The sequence below is a fragment of the Podarcis muralis genome, chromosome 3, assembly GCF_964188315.1.
Source record: "Podarcis muralis chromosome 3, rPodMur119.hap1.1, whole genome shotgun sequence".
NCBI classification, from domain to species: Eukaryota; Metazoa; Chordata; class Lepidosauria; order Squamata; family Lacertidae; genus Podarcis; species Podarcis muralis.
The window spans coordinates 56,849,212-56,868,456 of record NC_135657.1 but is presented as its reverse complement, the minus strand read 5'-3'; the positions used below and the strand labels follow the sequence as shown (position 1 = coordinate 56,868,456).

At 40.2% G+C, this 19,245-nt stretch overlaps 1 protein-coding gene and 1 long non-coding RNA gene across 4 annotated transcripts in view; one reads left to right on the top strand and one right to left on the bottom strand.

Moving 5' to 3' along the window:
• UST (uronyl 2-sulfotransferase) overlaps positions 1–19,245 on the top strand; it is a 158,696-nt gene that overhangs the window by 105,410 nt on the left and 34,041 nt on the right. The window contains exon 8 of one of the 2 annotated variants that reach the window (XM_028723632.2): positions 11,018–12,243. The exons of the other annotated variant lie outside the window; for it this stretch is intronic. Within the exon in view, the coding sequence (XP_028579465.2) occupies positions 11,018–11,304 (287 nt within the window). The 3' untranslated portion in view covers positions 11,305–12,243. Of the gene's footprint in view, positions 1–11,017; positions 12,244–19,245 lie in introns of those variants that run through there. 2 annotated transcript variants of the gene reach the window in all.
• LOC144327254 (uncharacterized) overlaps positions 1–19,245 on the bottom strand; it is a 63,886-nt gene that overhangs the window by 13,095 nt on the left and 31,546 nt on the right. The gene's annotated exons all lie outside the window — the stretch shown is intronic.

Sequence of the window (19,245 nt, the reverse complement as noted above, 5' to 3'; positions counted from 1 at the left end):
GATGGGTTAATATTTAGCTTCCTGGGGACTTTGCAGATGCAATCCTGGGTCTCTCAAATGGCACTTTGTAAATTGGGAGCCAACCCATCTTGGGCAGATTTTCTCATTCCTTTGTTGGCTTTAATCATGGTTTAGTATTACATTGACATTGGTGCTAATAATGAGCAATCAGGCTTTAACAAAAAAAATATGTTTGCTGCAGCGGGTGTGGTCCTATTCTTTAGTAAGCATGATGAGCACCCAGCCCTTTCCCCCAATTTTGAAGCTGCTGAGGTGGAAGAGTATTGCCCAGTGATCCCTGCCACCTATTTGGCTGCAAAGTAGGGAGAAAGGTTGGGGATTGTTTGGCAGCTGCATAGCCAAGGTGCCCAAAGCACTTTGCCCAAGGAGAGTCAAACAAGTGGGGAATGGTGGTTGTCATGTTCTCAAGGCAGCAGCACACAACACAGCACATGTTCCCTTGGGGAAAGCCAGGGAGGGAACATGGGCTGCCCTTGCCTATGTGACAAGCAGCGTGTCTTCAGGCACCATAATCCCAACCACATGGGAAATGCCCCAGGTGGGGCAGGCAGGCAACTACAAATTTGGCTTGACAAGAAAGAGATACGATCAATCCATTTTGCAAATACATTTCTAATCCTGATATGTTCTAGCCTATCTGGTTATGTAGTCAAGTCACTTTTCCATGCTTCCTAGCCTATGTTCCTCTTCTTTCTGTTTCCTCCTTCATAGTCGCTCTGGAGAGGCTGTGGCTGTTGGCATTGGGTTTTCTGGATCTTGTACTTTATCTTTGCATTGGTTGCTGTATTTGGGTTGTCTTTATGGGTTCCAAATGTGCCCGTTCTCTACAAGACTTGTGGAGGGGCTTGCAGTTTATATCATTTAATGTGTTACTCAGCCAAAAAGGAAGCAGTTGGAACGAGTCAACTGGTAGGCAAGTTTTACAGTACAGTGGTACCTCGGGTTACATACGCTCCAGGTTACATACGCTCCAGGTTACAGACTCCGCTAACCAAGAAATAGTGCTTCAGGTTAAGAACTTTCAGGATGAGAATGGAAATTGTGCTCCGGTGGCGCAGCGGCAGCAGGAGGCCCCTTTGGCTAAAGTGGTGCTTCAGGTTAAGAACAGTTTCAGGTTAAGTACGGACCTCCGGAACGAATTAAGTACTTAACCTGAGGTACCACTGTACTTGATTTCTAGCTAATATGTTGTAATTGGGACTGGAGGTAGGATGAACTTTAAGAACAAATAAGCTTATGGACTACTATAGTTGACTGTTGGCTATTGTTTATGATATAATCAAGGTGATGTTTCAATGATATGAAAGTGATTGCAGAATATCATGCTTCAGACTCAGAATAGCTTCCTAGATTATTCATAGTCTAACCTCCTGCAGTGCAGGAATATGCAGCCGACGACCCATACAGGGACCAAACCTGCAACCTTGGCATCATCAGCATCACACTCGTAACGAACAGAGCTATCCAGGCTTTTCAAAACACTTCATTGTGAGCTTAGGTTAACTTTTTATCTGAATTTTCAGCAGGTGGCAAAAAGTCTGAGATGTAATATAGTACAAGCAGGCACCCAGCCACTCACACAACAGGGCTTGTCTTTCCTTCCCTACCCCTGCAGCCCACTATGTGTCCCAAGACATGCTTTGGAGGATTGGGGTACAGTGGGCTGAGGGAGGAGAAAATGTTTTTTTATATATATAAAATAAAAAATAGAAGTCCCATTGCACAACCAGATTTCTGCTGCGTGAGCCGATGGACATCACTGGATGTCACTTTAAATTAATTTTCTTCTGAGATAATCAGCTGCTTGGAAATCTACTCTTGTCAGAATAGTTGATCTCTACTACTGCGCCTCTTGTGCATAAATGGGATACATTTAAGCTGTTGGTACCCAGTGCCTTGTAATAACTCAAATAAGTTGATGCCTTGTATCAGGAAGAAGCTCTGATGCTTTCTAGTCTGACTTTTCCTTCTCATGTTAATAGTGCATGACTAAAGCAGAGCCGTGTGTTCAACCAGCAACTTGTTGGCTATTCTCCGCCCCCAAGTTTGGCTTGATGCCTTTGTTCATGCTACTAATCTTTTGTCTCACCTAGCTTTGACTGGGTCAGCAACACTGCAAACAAATGACAGCCACCTCAAGAAGTTTAGTCTGAGAAACTTTATGGCCAATGGCCAGAGTCCTTTTATTTGGAAATAATAAAAGTTGTTTCTTATTGTATGGCAGCCAACTAAGGGTAGATTCTCTTCATCTGGTTTTGAGTAGTACATAGCAACGCTATTGTGGAGGCAAGGGTAGAGGATATAAACAACTGAGTTCCAGTATTCCTGTGTGTAGTTGGGAGGGCTAGCTGTGCAAACCCAATGGGCAGGTTCAAATCCAGGTAGTCCTGCTGTGGGGTCAAGGCAGCACTAATTCATCTTCCTGAGTGCGATTAACTTGATGCATAGAAATGTAAAAGGTGGCTGGCACAGAATCTATGATGTTACACCCAGTTTATGGAGCTGGATTCTTTGGAATTTTCGATTCAACTCTGTATGAGCAGTGTTCAAAACTCCCATTGTTCTAGACACATTTTGTGACAGGGAATTTTATTAGCACAAGCAGTTTCTGAGCTCTGGGCACAGTAATGCGCCTAAGATTTCAAATTAAAACTTAGAGTGGAAGAAAAGGAGAATCTTTTTATGTCTCTACACTTCCAGCTACTCTCTGAAGACTGGAGAAGAGACCCTCTTAAGAATATTAGGGGGGTGGGCAGGGGAAGGACTAGACTATGAGAAAAATGAACATTATATTTTAGCTGCAGTTCATTCATTTTTAGCTTTGTGTTCTTGTTATAAAGCATTTAGCTCCTAGCTTTCATATCTCAGTTTCTAACACTGTGTATGAGTTACCAAAGAGGTTCTAGACATTCACAACATGATCGCTTCATCCAGCTTACACACAGTTGCCAGAAACAACTGTGAGCCATATAAAAGCCGACTAAGGGCCAACAACATTTTGCATTTTAAAAATTAAATACAGCTGCAGTATTGAGCTGCTAATTTGATTTAGCTGTTGAGGCATTAGGGATCAATTGTCTCTCTCAAACTCCCATCATACACACTTTATGTACTAATCTAAATCACACACGCCCTACATAGCCACACCCATTTGTAACAAGGGTGTAAAAAATACAGGCCCCTCTAGTCTCCCCTCCACCATAGAGCAAATACCAGGGACAGGAGATGGTTGAAACAGTACAGATCAAAGGGTATATCACCCCAACCCTTAACAACTTCCTCAGTCAAATGAAGGTTTCTCCCCACAGTAATATTTTGTTAAACTCTTGTCTTAATGCCCACTGACATCACCATCCAAGCTGTTGATCAGAAACAAAGCATTGGCTGTATGATCCACACACACCCAGCTTTCTTGTCCACACTCAGATTGTCACTTCTGAACAGTTTTGTATCGCTCTCAAGCCACACACTTCACATTGACGGAGGCTGCTTGCCTGGATGTGAAGATTCGCAATGGTGGTAGCCCAAACTGTATGTAGCCCAAGCATAGGGTGTAGATTTGCTCACCAATAGTAATGTGTTTTCAGCAGCCCTCTAATGATTACTGTAAACATGATTTAGCCCTGCAATTAAAATGAACAAAGGCAATGTGTGTGCTATGAAAGGAAATTTGTAATTTCACCATTGTGTCAAGAAGCAACATTTTCTAGGGTTGTTTTTTAAAATGAAACTTGCCTCCTACTGGCCAGATATAGGAGTGGCCTGTATGTTAACACTACTGGCTGGAAAGATCTGTGTAAAGGTAATTCATAAAACCCAATTTTCCTTCCTATTAGGAAAGTCACCAGTCTAGAGAGAGCATTGGAGATGTACAAAGACTATGAGAACTCTGGTGATCTCTCCCTCTCTCCCTCTCTCTCCCCCCCCCCTCTCTCTCATACACACCCCATCACCATCCTCTTTTCCCTATTTCATCTTAGTCTAGGTGAGGAATGGAGCCAAGGGTTCCCTTTCCAAAAGACATAGGAAGCCTGGGAAAAAGCTGCATTGAGTTCACTTGGGAATTTTGAAACTTTGGGATCTCCCCGCCCCCCACCTCTTTTCATTTTGTTTGCTTGCTTTACTTTTCTGAAGCACGCCTTAGTTTTTAGCAGTAGATACTCTTTCCCTGTAGGGTTGGGTTGAGGAAAGCCTTTATTCTAACTTACTGGCTGTTGGCCAGAACAGTCAGGCTCCGTGTCAAAAGCAGTGTACTTTAAAGAGACAGTGTTTCATTTCCCATTCTGATATTCTTTTGTCTGTCTGTCTCCTTTCCTTTTTCAAATGCCAGATGTCCCCAGCCTTTGACCACCCTCAGACTTAGTATATATAATAAGTGCTGTGAAATGTTCAAACTTGAGTGAAGGGGAAATGGGAGCTTTTTCCCTAATGTGTAACTGTCAGTAATGTTACTGTTAATCACTGAACTTACAAGAGAAAAACAAAATAAAAGCATGTGATTAATTTGGTGTCCTGCCTTACATCGCCATGGTATTGTGATGCTGAACAAAAAAACTGGCAGAAGGAGCCTTGCCCTGGTGACCTGGAAATTGCAGGCCCTTTATAAAGAGATTTGGGGATTCTGTAGTTTCTGTGTTGAAAATTAACTCCTGCTGCCATGATCGTCTCAAGAGGCTTTTTATGTGTGAAAGAACTGAACAAATGCTGACTTGTCGGGGGGTTTTCCTACTTATTTATTAATATTATAAACTACTATTTTATAGAAATATGCCATCTAAATTTTTTGGTTTGATACAGTTGTAATTTTGCTTTCTAAAACTTACTTCAAGCTGTAATCTTTCTGTTACAATGCTAATATAAGGTTTCTTTTCAGTTCACTTGGGTTTATCTTCAGGGCCAATATATTTGCCAGCAGCAAAACAAATCCATGTTACTTTAAATGATAGCTAATCTTTTATTTATTTATTTATTTATTTTATTAATTATACCCTGCCCATCTGGCTGAGCCTCCCCAATCACTGGGCTGCTTCCAACAAAATATTAAAATACAATAGTGCATCAAACATTAAATGTTTCCCTAAACATGGCTGCCTTCAGATGTCTTCTAAAAGTCTGGTAGTTGTTTTTCTCTTTGACATCTGGTGAGAGGGCATTACACAGGGTGGGTGCCACTACCGAGAAGGCCCTCTGCCTGGTTCCCTGTAATTTGGTTTCTCACAGCAAGAGAACCGCCAGAAGGTCCTTGGAGCCGGACCTCAGTGTCCAGGCGGAACGATGGGGGTGGAGACGCTCTTTCAGGTCAGCACTAACACTTTGAATTGTGCTCAGAAATGTATTGGGAGCCACTGTAGGTCTTTCAAGACTGGTGTTATGTGGTCTCGGCAGCTGCTCCCAGTCACCAGTCTAGCTGCCGCATTCTGGATTAGTTGTAGTTTCCGGGTCACCTTCAAAGGTAGCCCCACATAGAGCGCATTGCAGTAGTCCAAGCGAGAGATAACTAGAGCATGCACTAAAGTGCTTTTTTAAATGTGAACATGCAGCCTGAAATCACAGCCATGTTGCTCCTACGCTCCTCTTCTTGCTTCTGAGATGTAAGCCATAGTCTGGCTTAGTGCTACATCCAAACCCAGGCTTGTGGGTTTCGTTTTGGCAACCTACTGAGGTTTGTTTTAGGTGGCAGGAGTGGAGGAAGGAGCAAAACACCCATGATTTCAGCAGCATGCACCAGGATGCTGCACATTTGCCTTCACATTCAAACAATAGTTTAGCCTAACTATCATTTACAATAGCATGCAAACCAGGCCACTGTATTTGCAGATTAGGTATGTAGGAAGCTGCTTTGTAGCATTGGTCTTTGTAGCTCAATATTGTCAACAGTTGTTGGCTGTGGCTCAAGGTGTCAGGCAGGTGTTTCTTCCAGCCCTACTGAGAGGTGCCAAAGATTGAACCGGGGACCTTCTGCATGCAAAGTACATGCTTTGCCATAAAGTGACAACCCTTACCCATACTGCTTATGTTCAATGGTTTGCTGCTTTAAGCTAATTCCACCTGATAAATTGTCTTTATTTTACTGCTTGATATATTTGTTTCCTGTTTTTATTACATAATGGAATGTTACTGTGTAGATCAGACTTTCTCAACCTTGAGTCCCCAGTTAGATATTGTTGGGACTACAACTCACAGGAGTTGTAGTCCAACAATAAGGAGGTCGGTTCTGCACAATGTAGTGTTGTGGCACCTACCCTTTAGTGTAGTGTGTTCTTGCGTGTTAGACAGGTATCATTTCTTGTGTATTTTCGGCACCTGCTTGAAGACCTTCTTCTTTTATCAAGCCTTTTAAGTGGGGATCTTTACCAGTCTGCGTATGTATTTTAAAGATATTTTTTATTGTTTAATCACTTGTTTGCTGTCCTGGATGTCTTTGGGAGGATGGCCGGGATATAAATTTAATAAATACTTGACTCGAACAATCTTGTCAGTTTACTCAGTATGGTTAGGTCCCAGAGTTTTCCAAAACACTCCCTTAATTTTGGGATTTGTTTCATCTTCAGGTATTTCACATAGACAATTCTAACTCACACAGTCATGTGAAAAAGGAACATTTCTTTAAATCTAAATGAATTGGTATATTACCTTCTTGGGAAATGCCTTAACATATTATCCAAACTATCAGGCATTGTTTGAAGATAAGACCGTATTTTAAACATCTATTTTATTCATTATTACACCACAGATTGGAATGGGTTACAGTGAGTTCAGTTTCACATTCAATTTATGGTCAAGGTTGTCAGAGAAGAAGATAAGCTCTAACTAGTGATGTAATTAGCTACTTAACGGTTGAATGCATAATTAACTTTAGAATTCCCACTTCCATTTGATTTCTGATAAAACAGGCCAGATATTCAGTTCTTCAAATCCAAAGTAAAACATCAGATTATGTTAGCCACAACAATGCAGAAGTCTTGGAGCTTTGAAGCAGCCTGAAGGAACACTAGTCACCTGTCCAGATCCAAAATGTCATTCAGTATTTTGTAGCAGAATACCAATTTTGATGTACCAGAAAGGTCAAAGCAATTTCTTTATACTGAATAGATATATCCAGTATTCATTCTGAACAAGTTAGTTATTTATGCATTGTCAATTAAACTCTTCTTCCATAAAGTTCTTTTGGTGGCATGTGTCTGTTTCAAGAGACGATGGGGTGAAGCCAAACCGTTGTGTTAGCAGCACCAAAGTGACCTCCCTGGGGCATAAGCCTGGGCAGTGTGTATGGAGATCCTGGGCTGTCCAGACAACAAGATCTTGGCCTCACTGATGTGATCCAAAGCAAAGCAGAACAATACGTTTGGCACCAGCATGGCTGCAGGAGTTACTAGAAGAAGGCATGCGAGGCAACATCCAACTGTCTTAGGGAATCCATTCTGGACTTGTATAGGGTTTACTCCTTAGTATTTTCTTCTCCTGATGATATCTTGCAAGGCAGTTATACAAAAGTTTTTTGTATAATTCTGCTTTTCTGTGAGGCTCAGTGACTGCATTTTCTCTGCCCTCTCAAAACAGGTTTATTGCAGGATTGCCCATCTTGAGAGTAGAGCATCTATAAACACTGGGAATCCTGTATAAATGTGAGGCTTCTGCAACTTCCCTTTATCTCATAAGTGCTGACTGCACCAATAAATGCATAAGATCAACTATCCTGATGGCAGCACACACCATTGCATGTCTTTGGTATTAAAGTAAATAAAATTGAAGCCCACCGACACTCCAATCTTAAAGCAAAGTCCTTCATGCTGCGGAAAGTTCTACAAAGTTCATTTAGTTAGCTGCATTTTTGACAAAATATATAGCATATAATACAGCATAACTTTCGGTTTTGCACTTTAGTAACAGGTTTGTGTTTGGCTTTGCATGACAAATGTTTGTCACCATCCTGCTTTATTTATTTTTTCCCACTCCCCTGTTTTTGGCTTGGTTTCCAACAAACAAACAAACAAACAAACAAACAAACAAACAAACACACTGTGCTTCAGTTGGTTTTAAGGACCTCCTGATCACTGTACTACAGTATACTTTTCCCTAAGTAATCTCAAAGCCAAAGCAAACACTGTAAAACAAAATCTCCAAAAGTAAATAGTGCAGTTTGTTGCCCTCCATATGGCTCACTGGCTAGAAGGTCATAAAATGTGGTTCTTCTCTCTTCTCCCACCCCCAGCCCAGCCTTTTTCTAGGGGAACAGCTGGGTTTACACAGCATTTTCCGAGTGTTTGGTCTGGCCCAGAGCCAGCCATGCATAATTTTTCCATTATGTGCATTTGATAGATGAGGAGCAGGGGGTGGTAACTTGGAGGAGCAAATTTGTGAGTTACTTTGGATTTTTATTAAAAGAGTCTTTTAAGAGAATATAAAGTAATGTAAACAAAATAAAAAGGCCACAAGGTATGACTAGATCTCTAATGGCAAGTGAATGTTGCCCACAGTTCAGGGAGTTTTTTCTTAAGGGGGGTGTAGTTTTGACTTTTTCTTAAAATAAACTATATAGGTTTGCCTATATATTGTTTGTTCTCCTGATTCTTCAAGAGAGGGTTGGAATTTTAAAAAATTAGTATCAATATTGAGAATGAATTGGAGGAAAATTGGGAGGGAGCTAAAATGCCCCTTAATAATTAAAATGGAATGAAACTTCTCATTGGAAAGACTTCATGGAAATGGTCATATAGAGTTCATTTCTCAAATGGCTCCCATGGAAATCTTAGGTCCCAACTAGCTGATGACATTCACGTGTAGTGCATAATAAATAGGGAAGGGGGCAAACCAGATCCAGAATGTGGAAGGAGGAAGGACTTTAACCCTTTGCTCTTACCAATCAGAATTGGACCTCATGCCTGCCAATGGAAACTTTCCCCCCATTGCAGGGGAGCAAAGGAGTTTGGAATTCCGAACAGAATTGCAGTGGGGGCATCGTGTTTCCTCTCTCTTTCCATGCCACACAAGCTATTTCTTTAAAATCTTGCACACAGTGGCAAAAAACTAGGGCCAAACTAGATATGGCACAGTGGATCCATGATCAGATCTCTCATTGCCTGTCTTTTTCTAAAAAACCAGTCACTTTGGTGTGCAATTTGGAATGAGCTGCAGCTCTGGAGGAAGAAAAGTTTTGCCTTTTCCCCCAGATCCAGTGGCGTAGCGTGTGGGGTGCAGGGGGGGCCGGCCGCACCGGGCGCAACATCTGGGGTTAGGGCAAATCCATGGGTTAGGGGGCGCAAATCCACAGGTTAGGGGGCGCAAATCCATGGGTTAGGGGGCGCAAATTACTTGCCTTGCCCCGGGTGCTGACAACCCACGCTACACCGCTGCCCAGATCACAAACGCCCCCACTCTATTGTAAATCCAGGGGTGGGGGCACAGTTTGACTTAAACTGAGGAAACAGTGTGGAGAAAAGCACAGCCTTGATCCCCATGCCCTCCTTTCTCTGTGGTGTTACCTTTAAGGAAAGGAAATGTCATTGGCAAATCAGATAACATCTCTCAACTTTGCACCACAAAACATTCAGGTGTTGGACATAGAAATCTATGTGCTAAACACACATGGCGAAAAGCCCCAATGTGTATGCCAGCTTTGTCCAGTTTGCCGCATCGAAAGGATTTCCCAATTCACTTCATACAGGCTTTTTTGCTAAAATTTGCCAGCCTTCAAAGAAAAAGAGTGCATGCTCAAACTATAGAGACTCCCAAGACAATGCCAACAAATCCAGGCCAGCATTTCCCCCATCTCCCCTCAACTCCCACTATTGGCTGGATCCAGATTAAGTAAGTTGCACTTAGTCCCTATTAATATCAGTTAACTTATCATTATTAACTTTTCAGATTGATTTCAGTGGGACTCTTCTATCCAGTGACAATCCATGTCACAAAACTGCATACTGCTTTTCCTTAAGAAAGGGGAGTCACACCCGTAGTTCTGTTAAAATGAGCCATTTATTAGTTCAACAAACAAAGCCTAGTGACAAACCCTGCACACCTGCTACAGTATTTCTGCTCTGCTGCTCTTGAGCCTTTCCCACTCCAATGATTCTTCAAGCCACCATCTTCAATTCATCCTCTTAGTGGGTTCAGTACAGTGGTACCTCGGGTTACATACGCTTCAGGTTACAGACCCCGCTAACCCAGAAATAGTACCTCGGGTTAAGAACTTTGCTTCAGGATGAGAACAGAAATCGTGCTCCGGCGGCAGCAGGAGGCCCCATTAGCTAAAGTGGTGCTTCAGGTTAAGAACAGTTTCAGGTTAAAAACCGACCTCCAGAACAAATTAAGTACTTAACTCCAGAACAAATTAAGTACTTATATCCAGTAGCCAAAGCCAATATTTCAGTTTCAAAGCATCCATAGTCTATTGAATACTTAGCTATTTGTTTTGAGAGCCTACATTTATGACCAGGAGAAGGCAACTGGTAGGAAGTTTTGGCAATTCAAAAAAAATAAAAATGAATAAAACGCTTTTACAACTTACTGTATATACTCGTGTATAAGCCGACTTTTTCAGCACATTTTTAATGCTGAAAAAGCCCCCCTCGGCTTATACTCGAGTGAGGGTCCCACCCGAGCGCATTTCCAGCAGCAGAGGCTGTTGTTGGCGGAGGAGGAGGAACAAGCAACCCAAAAGCAGCCCTTTCGGGCTGCTCCTTCTTCCTCCTCCACTGCCGCCACCAGCCTCTGCCTCTCGGCAGCACCCTAGGTAGGCAGGGGGACTGGAGGGGCTGGGGGGGAGAGAGAAGCCCCCTATGCCGTGTGCGCATGCGCACGCACACACTCCAACCCACCAGGAGGTTTGTGGTGTGGTGAACCGGCTTATACTCGAGTCAATAAGTTTCCCCAGTTTTTTGTGGTAAAATTAGGTGCCTCGGCTTATATTCGGGTCGGCTTATACTCGGGTATATACGGGTATACATTTCAACAGACTATATTTGACCAAATTCTTCTTTATGTATCTCTCTTACAGAACATAGGAAACTCGGCAATCTAACTGTGACAGTGAAAAAGACAGTCCCTTCTCCAGAATCCCTTCAGATCCTGTACCAGCGCATGAGATATGAATATGAGTTTTACTACTACATCAAAGAGCAGTTTCATCTATTAAAGCGCAAGTTTGGACTACGATCTTCAAATAGTAACTCTTCTCCTAGACCAGAATTTGTCATTCCTTCTCCTTTGGAAACTGAAGAGCCAGTAACAGAAGATGAGGAACAAGATGATGAAAAGTGGTTGGAAGATATCTATAGAAGGTGATGCAAGCATCACCTTCTCTACAGGCTGAAGCATCCAGATTTTTCATAAACTATTAAGAAAAATCCTTAAGGAAGTGAGTTACTGCACAACAGCATTTAAAAGACATTTCCCCCAGGATGAACTGATTGTGAGACCTCTTTTTGAGAGGGTCTATTTCTTTAAATTTATATTTGTTTCCCTTGGCTCCATAGGATCATAGTAGCTAGGACATACTTTTAAATGTGCCATTTCATTACAAATTACGGTACATTGTCACTGTAAAATATTGCTGTATATGGTACCTATTTGGCAGAGTGATGCAGATCACAGCATAGGTCATCTGCAGTTTTCTCAAAACCTGTTTTTCTTTGTTAGTATTTATACCGAATATTTTACAGTCACATTTGATCACTTGGAATTAAGAGCAGGGTATTGGAGGGTTTGTATTATCATCTGAACAGGGAATACTGTTGTGCTAAAAGAAGAAAGAAATGCATTACCGCTACACTAACTCTGGATACTATTTAGGCTATGTTTTCCCCATGGAAATTAATAAGGGCATTGTTGACAAACCAAGTAGAATTGCAGGGGAAATTAAGCTTATCTTGTTAAATGTATGGGTACATCAAAGTTCAACACCTTTCGAAATTGATGAAAGTTAGGAGGGCAAATGTTTTCAGAATTTGGTGTTTGTTTCACAGAGGAAGCTAGGCTGCAGGGAAGGCACTTAACTTTACTTCAGATTTTAGGAGAAATCCTTCTTAGTGTATTATTCCCAGTCCTTTTATTACACAGAGACCCTAAAGGAGGGGAACACAAATAGTCAGGCATCTTTTCAAAAATGTGGGCTGTTCTAGTTCAAAGAACATTTGTGCTATGTCATAAATGCATGATTCGGTTCCAGCTGAGAGAGATTCTTGCTGAAGTTAGAAGTCTCTGTTCAATGTGCCTCACATCTTCTGGACGGTTGAAAATAAGATAGTACATAATACATTTGGGGTGTATTCCATGATGCATTTATTGAAGAGATACAGAAGAAAGTTTACTACATTCCCTACAGAGTGTCTTCCACTCTAACCCCTGACCCCGTTTCACAGTAACAACTGTCTAGGCATGGGCAGGTTCTCCTTTAACTTAAAGCAGGCATGGCAGTTCCCATCATCCCTGACCACTGGTCCTGTTAGCTAGGGATGATGGGAGTTGTAGTCCCAAAACATCTGGAGGGCCAAGTTTGGCCATGCCTGACTTAAAGCAAAGGAGCAAGGAATTGCTGTTGTCTTTGTCATACTCAAATGTGTACTGGCCAGAATAGTACAGTCAGCATCTCTGATAGGGAGCTGGGATGAAATAGGATGGAACTGGTTTGTTGGTTTACCAGGAGCTCTACTTCTTTTCTAGTGTTTTATCTCTCAAATTCCCTTCTCAGAGCTTGTGAGCATCAACTAATATTGTAAATCACCATTATCTATTGCATTCTGTTGTTTACTATACTACTTCTATCAGGATTTGAACAAACATAATTGTGTTAAGGCTCAATGACAACATGGATGAATTATCTTGTTGCTAGTTATGTCCTAATTTTGTGGTTCCAATGCACTACTCTGAAGGAACACAGTGGGAGCAAGAAATACAGTAAATAATAATTAACCAAGATGCTGCATTGTATATTTTAAGTGGTTTCTATGAAATTACATTTAAAGAGTAATGATTAGTTTACACACTGTGGATTTCTTTTCTTTTTTATAAAAGCAAATTAATATTCACATATTAGGTTTCTTTTTTATCTTTTTTTTAAAGAAAAGGTCAGATTTTATCCGTGTCTCTAGAGTCCTGGGTCACTTAACATGTTCACTTTCTCTGCAATTTCACTGCTGCTTAAATCTATTTTTATCGTTCTATTTAATATTTTTCTTCATGAATACTTTGCAATGTTAAAAAGAACAGGCTGTCGGGTAATTTACTTGCTAGGTTTAAGTGTTGTATATTTTTTGTACAAAGCAACTTGGCCTCTACTCCCAGAAAGGTACTTCATAAATTTATTTGGCACATAAGCTTTTAAGATTCCTAACACAACAGGTCATTTATCTGTCATGAAATAGATTTTATAATTTACTTTAAATGACTTAAAAGCACACTTTAAGTTTGTTAATCGTTTGACTTATTTATTGTGACTTTTCAGCACATTCCAAATTCTAAGTTGCTCAGGAAAGGAGTTCATTTAAATGATTTTATTTTGATGGTTCTTTCTTTTTCTTTTTAGAATGAAATCACTGTTATAAAGCCTTCAGCCCATGACACCCTTTTAGGAAGCACCATACTTGTTTGTTAATCTCTGTGAGAGAGAAAAGGTCGGTTCAGGGCACATGTGAAAAAAACAGAGCATATATGTACATTAGGTTAGTTGTAAATGAAAGCAACCAGTGTTTGAATTAAATATTCATTAACTTATTCACTGACATTTTGATATTAAACCATAAGACATCCATCTAAACTTTTTTTTATTTTTAGTCCACTAATATTTCCATTTGGAACCTGTGCTGTTCTTCACAAAACCAGTAATCCTTCTGTGGGGTTTTTTCTGGATGTAAAGGTTAAAGCATTTTCCATTTGAATTGCCGTAGAAAAGATTATTTTATAAAGCACTGTTTATTGGTGAAGGCCACACTTACTTTAAGCAAGCTATTTTGAGATTACTATGCTACACCTTGAATTACTTTGAGGCACAAGGCCCAAAAGTTAACCTTTTCTAATTATATGAGAAATACAGTGAATATTTGGAACTGCACTGGCAATGTGCTTTATTGCTGTTGTGGAATAATTTTTAATGCATAGTGGTAACAGCTTTGACCCAAGCATTGCTTTTTACTAGTTAACATAGACATGGGTGTGGTGATATTTGATATCCAGGCTCAATGCTCCCCTTGTCCACAGTTCTCAGGCAACTTGCTAAACTTTAAAGAAGTGTGTGCGTCAAACCACAAACACACAAGAAATAACATGCTGTAATGGTGGTAAAATGGCTTTGAATTCCAAAATCACATTAATAAATGGTACATTTTGTGTAGTTTATTTATGTTTATTTTGAAGAGATACAATAGCATTGCAGTTTTCCAAAATGCACTCACTTTGTGAACCCATGAATGTCCTTGTTTCTTTTAAAGGTACATCTGAAATACTTTAGTTTATATGAGTGTCTTGAGTGCCACATGGCTTTTGTGATGATTTACATTAATTTGTGGTAGAATTTAATAACTCAGGCCAGAAATCAAAACTGTACTCTTTAAAGATAAACAGGTTCCAACTGATAAAAGCAGTTAAGACAGGCTTCCAGCATTTTTTAAAGGAGTAATACATATTCCTTTTTTGCAATGAGAATCTACATTGAATTTAGGCTTGTACTGTTGCCTATTGCCTACAAAATTACATTTGAAAATAATTAAATGCCATGAAAAGTAATAAAGGCCTGTAATATGCAATGGTGAATGGTGCATTCTCTCCTTCTGTTGTGTTTGTCTTTCTATAATAAGGGTTGTATGATCAGTTCTTCAGTCTTTAAATACCCTGCATGGTGATTTAATATGAAAACAGTGGGAGTACACATGACAAATGGAAGTGAGAGCTGGACCATAAAGAAGGCTGATCGCCGAAGAATTGATGCTTTTGAATTATGGTGCTGGAGGAGACTCTTGAGAGTCCCATGGACTGCAAGAAGATCAAACGTATCCATTCTTAAGGAAATCAGCCCTGAGTGCTCACTGGAAGGACAGATCGTGAAGCTGAGGCTCCAGTACTTTGGTCACCTCATGAGAAGAGAAGACTCCCTGGAAAAGACCCTGATGTTGGGAAAGATTGAGGGCACAAGGAGAAGGGGACAACAGAGGACGAGATGGTTGGATAGTGTTCTCGAAGCTACAAACATGAGTCTGACCAAACTGCGGGAGGCAGTGGAAGACAGGAGTGCCTGGCGTGCTCTGGTCCATGGGGTCACGAAGAGTCGGACACGACTAAACGACTAAACAACAACAACACACATGACAAGTTTTCTTAGTTTGTGTCTTAATCTGAGTGGCTGATGAATAGTTTTAGAAATTTTATATAGTTAAATAATTATTTTTAAGTTCAAGTGTTGCTAACATCTCTTAAGTTGGCCTTGTTCCTCACCTACATTCAAAATAACTTTTCAATATTGTACCAGCCTGCACTCAATGAGGAAATGGTTTTGAAGGTTCACAGGTACAGGCAGATGTTTCTGGTACCTAAGGAATTTTTCTCTAGCGACTTCAGCTAGTACATGTGCTATTTCAGCTTTTAGTGATGCAAAATGCCCAGTTTCAGAGCAAGTGTAGATTAGTGGCCAAATGTTTATAGGCAACTCAATATTATCACTTTTTATCACTTAAAAAAAAACAACCATGTATGATCCATCATGTAAAACTATATTGGCAACACCATCAAAGGAGGTAATCCCAATCCCAAAACGCCTTAAATAGTAAAAATGGATCCATTCACTGGAGAATAATTACAGTAATCTGTTTGAAATAAGAATAATGCAAGAATTGCTGGGTATGGTTTTTTTTATGACTTCGTTTTAATTAAAAATCATTTTATCTTCTTTCAATTTATTTGTAATAAGCTTTAATTCCCTTCAACAGCTGAAGATATCAGATCAATTAATGTCAACATTTGGGCACTCTCAACTAAAAATGTTCCTCCTGAACACAATCTATAATATAAACATGTGCACCTCTATTCATAGAAATTATCACAGCACACTCAAATCATTCAAAAAACAGCTCCTCTGCTGCATGATATTAGAATTTGTGTATGAATTGTTGATTATAACACATAGCTTAAACCAGCTTACTTAAAAATATAATACAGACAACTGCATCTTTGTTGAATGTAATTGATTATTCAAATATGACACAGAGTCCTGCATCCAGAATGCAAATAAATAATGGGGTACGTCTGTGTTTGCTTTTTATCTGGTTTGAGAATTCTTACATTGCTAGATTGTCACTAGTTGTAGTATTCCCAATCTTAGTACAGTATAAGTTTCTGAAGTAGACAAGGTCCCTATAGTGTAAGGAGTGGGAGATGATATTAGTGGGTGAAGAGGATAGTAAAGGGAAGCTTCTTGGTGACCCATGGATATTTCTGCTAATCTTTCCATTGAACGGTTTTCCAAATACCTGAATGTCAGCACAAACAGTATAAAAACAAAAAGGAAATCCCCATGCATAAACCTAATCAAGAATATAGCCCTGTGGGACACAGAATAGAACAAACTTGGCAACAAATTCTATGCCCAGCCCAGAAGACAGCACTGCCATCTTGAAGAGCAATGGGGGAAGTAATAAAGTATGGGTGCCAATCTCCCTTTCGGGCATGGTCTTAAATTTATCTTTATGTATTTGTCCTGAAAACTATGGTAGAGCTTTATGGTTCCAAAGTCGTGTCCCTTGTAGGAATGAAAATTGATTATATATAAAGGATTAACTTGTTAGAAACCTTTTATTTCATTTTTTAAAAACCTGAAAAATATTCCGGATTTTTATTTTATTGGCAAATGAGTGTATATGTGTGGGTGTATGACTGGATTCATGAATCTGAGACAGAAGCTTGAACTGACTAAAGCCTCAGCAGCAGTAGGCTCTTTATGATAAACCACAGTGGAATTTGGAAACTTTTCAGCAACTTTGACCTTAACTTTGTCTTACAAATATCACAGTGTCAAACAGCATTGCATATGTCTCCTCATCATGGAGGCAGAAGGAATAATTGTCCAGCCAACTCTCTTTTTCCAAAACAATACTCTTCGAGTCAAAGGAAAATAGCTAAGGTCTTTAATTCCCCTAAATAATGTCCAATTTTCCTTCTGAAATGTTTTGTATTAACAATATACATTTTGCAACAAATACTTTATAGTGACTTTGGATTGCATTATAATTACATGGAAGTAGGTTTCTGTTAAGTTTTGGCAAACTGTATGCAAACTAATAGTGCTCTCTATACCATGCCATAGTGCATGGCATTCACACATCACGGGAAACCATTAGTTAATGGTTTACAGTGAATGTGCAAAGTTGGATAGACTTGCGTAACTAGGGATTATGGTTTGTTCGGCATGTGGGCTAGTGCACATCTGCACAGCCCAGCCCTGTGGTGTGAAGCCTGGATTGTGCCCATTATCTCAAATAAGTTTTTTGTTGTTGTTGTTTAGTCGTTTAGTCGTGTCCGACTCTTCGTGACCCCATGGACCAGAGCACACCAGGCACCTCTGTCCTCCACTACCTCCCGCAGTTTGGTCAAACTCATGCTGGTAACCTCGAAAACACTATCCAACCATCTCGTCCTCTGTCGCCCCCTTCTCCTTGTGCCCTCCATCTTTCCCAGCATCAGTGTCTTCTCCAGGGAGTCTTCTCTTCTCATGAGGTGGCCAAAGTACTGGTACCCTCCACTACCTCAAATAAGTAGCCAAGTATTAAAGACAAAGGGGCTCTTGAGTCTTCGTAGCCACATGGCAGTTTGCAATTCTGTCTTGGATCACTGTGTTTACAGTGAGCAGTAAAATTCAGCCACTGCCATGACTTTAAATCATGGGGGGGGGGGGGAATCTGTAGTCATTATGTTATGTCTTTTTTTCTCCTAAAGATGGGCTCTTTTTTCTCCTGCCATGCACATTCCCACCTTTGGGATACAATCTCAGAATGAAGAGTCTGAATTTTCATTCCATGAAAATGCTGTACAAAAGTTCAAGAGAAGTGTATGTTTATATTACCCCTTGGTGTTCCAACATCCTGTATAGAGCGGAGGCAGGATCATCCCAAATATGGGTCACAGAGGCTTTGATTGTTAAGAGGGGAAGCAATTATTCTCAGCAAGATGGCTAAGGGAACAATTCGTCCCTTCTCCATTTTTATTTTGCCTTTATGTATTCACATACTGTATTTATTTCCAAAAATGGAACTGTTGGAAAATAATGTACTGTCAGTGTCAATATAGTACCAAGTTATTTCACAGTCATATACCAAACATATCTTAGAGCTTTTTGTTTAATGTCAGCAGCAGATACTATGAATTCCAGTCTAAGTACATCATTTCAGATCCATGTTGCAGAGCTCTTATCTCTAGAGATTCTGATCAATCTAAACTTTTCTCCAGCCTGAAACACTTGCCCTCTAAAAGATTTCCACAGAGCCTTTCACTGGTAACCACAGAGTGGTCTCCTGTAACCCACCTGCATGTCCTGCTCTTGATCTCTCCAACCTTTAGTTGTGATCTATGTAGATTGTCTTTCTGGTCAAGAAAATATGACTCTCTGATCTGTACAATGCCTACTACACACAACAGTGTTTGTTCATGTAGTGGATACAGAGAGTGGGGGGGAGGATGGGGATGGGAACAGTGCACATAAGGTACATTTGACTGTCAAAAATCAAACAGATGTTGATTTTATTATGAGAATTTCCTTTTTTAAAAATATTAAACTGGTTTTGTGCACACTAGAGGGAGCCCTGATCACAACAATAATTGAAAACATATTTCAGAAACTCTGCAAACAGCACTCTTTATGTCTTCATAAGCACTGATAAATTTTAATTGGGAAATTACTACATTTATTTAATGAGAAAATTGGCTTGCCCCATAGCCTGCTGCTTAATTGTGACATTTGATTTCTTTTCATTTCTACCCACCTTCCCTGAAGGCTCTAGGCTGGTATAACAAATTAAAACTCCACAGTTGCTTAGGAAAACACCCCAGCCACCAAGAGAGAGCTCCTGTCATATTGTCTTACAGTCCTCGTGCAGAGGATTAAACTTTGGCCATGAATGGGCTCCTACAAGTCATTGCCTCTTGTGTTCTGTACTTTTATGAACACAGTGGCTGAGTGAGGAACCAAGGGCCAAACTAGGTTTTTGTTTAATATGGATGTAGCATGTATCTTGTTTTTCCTCAGCT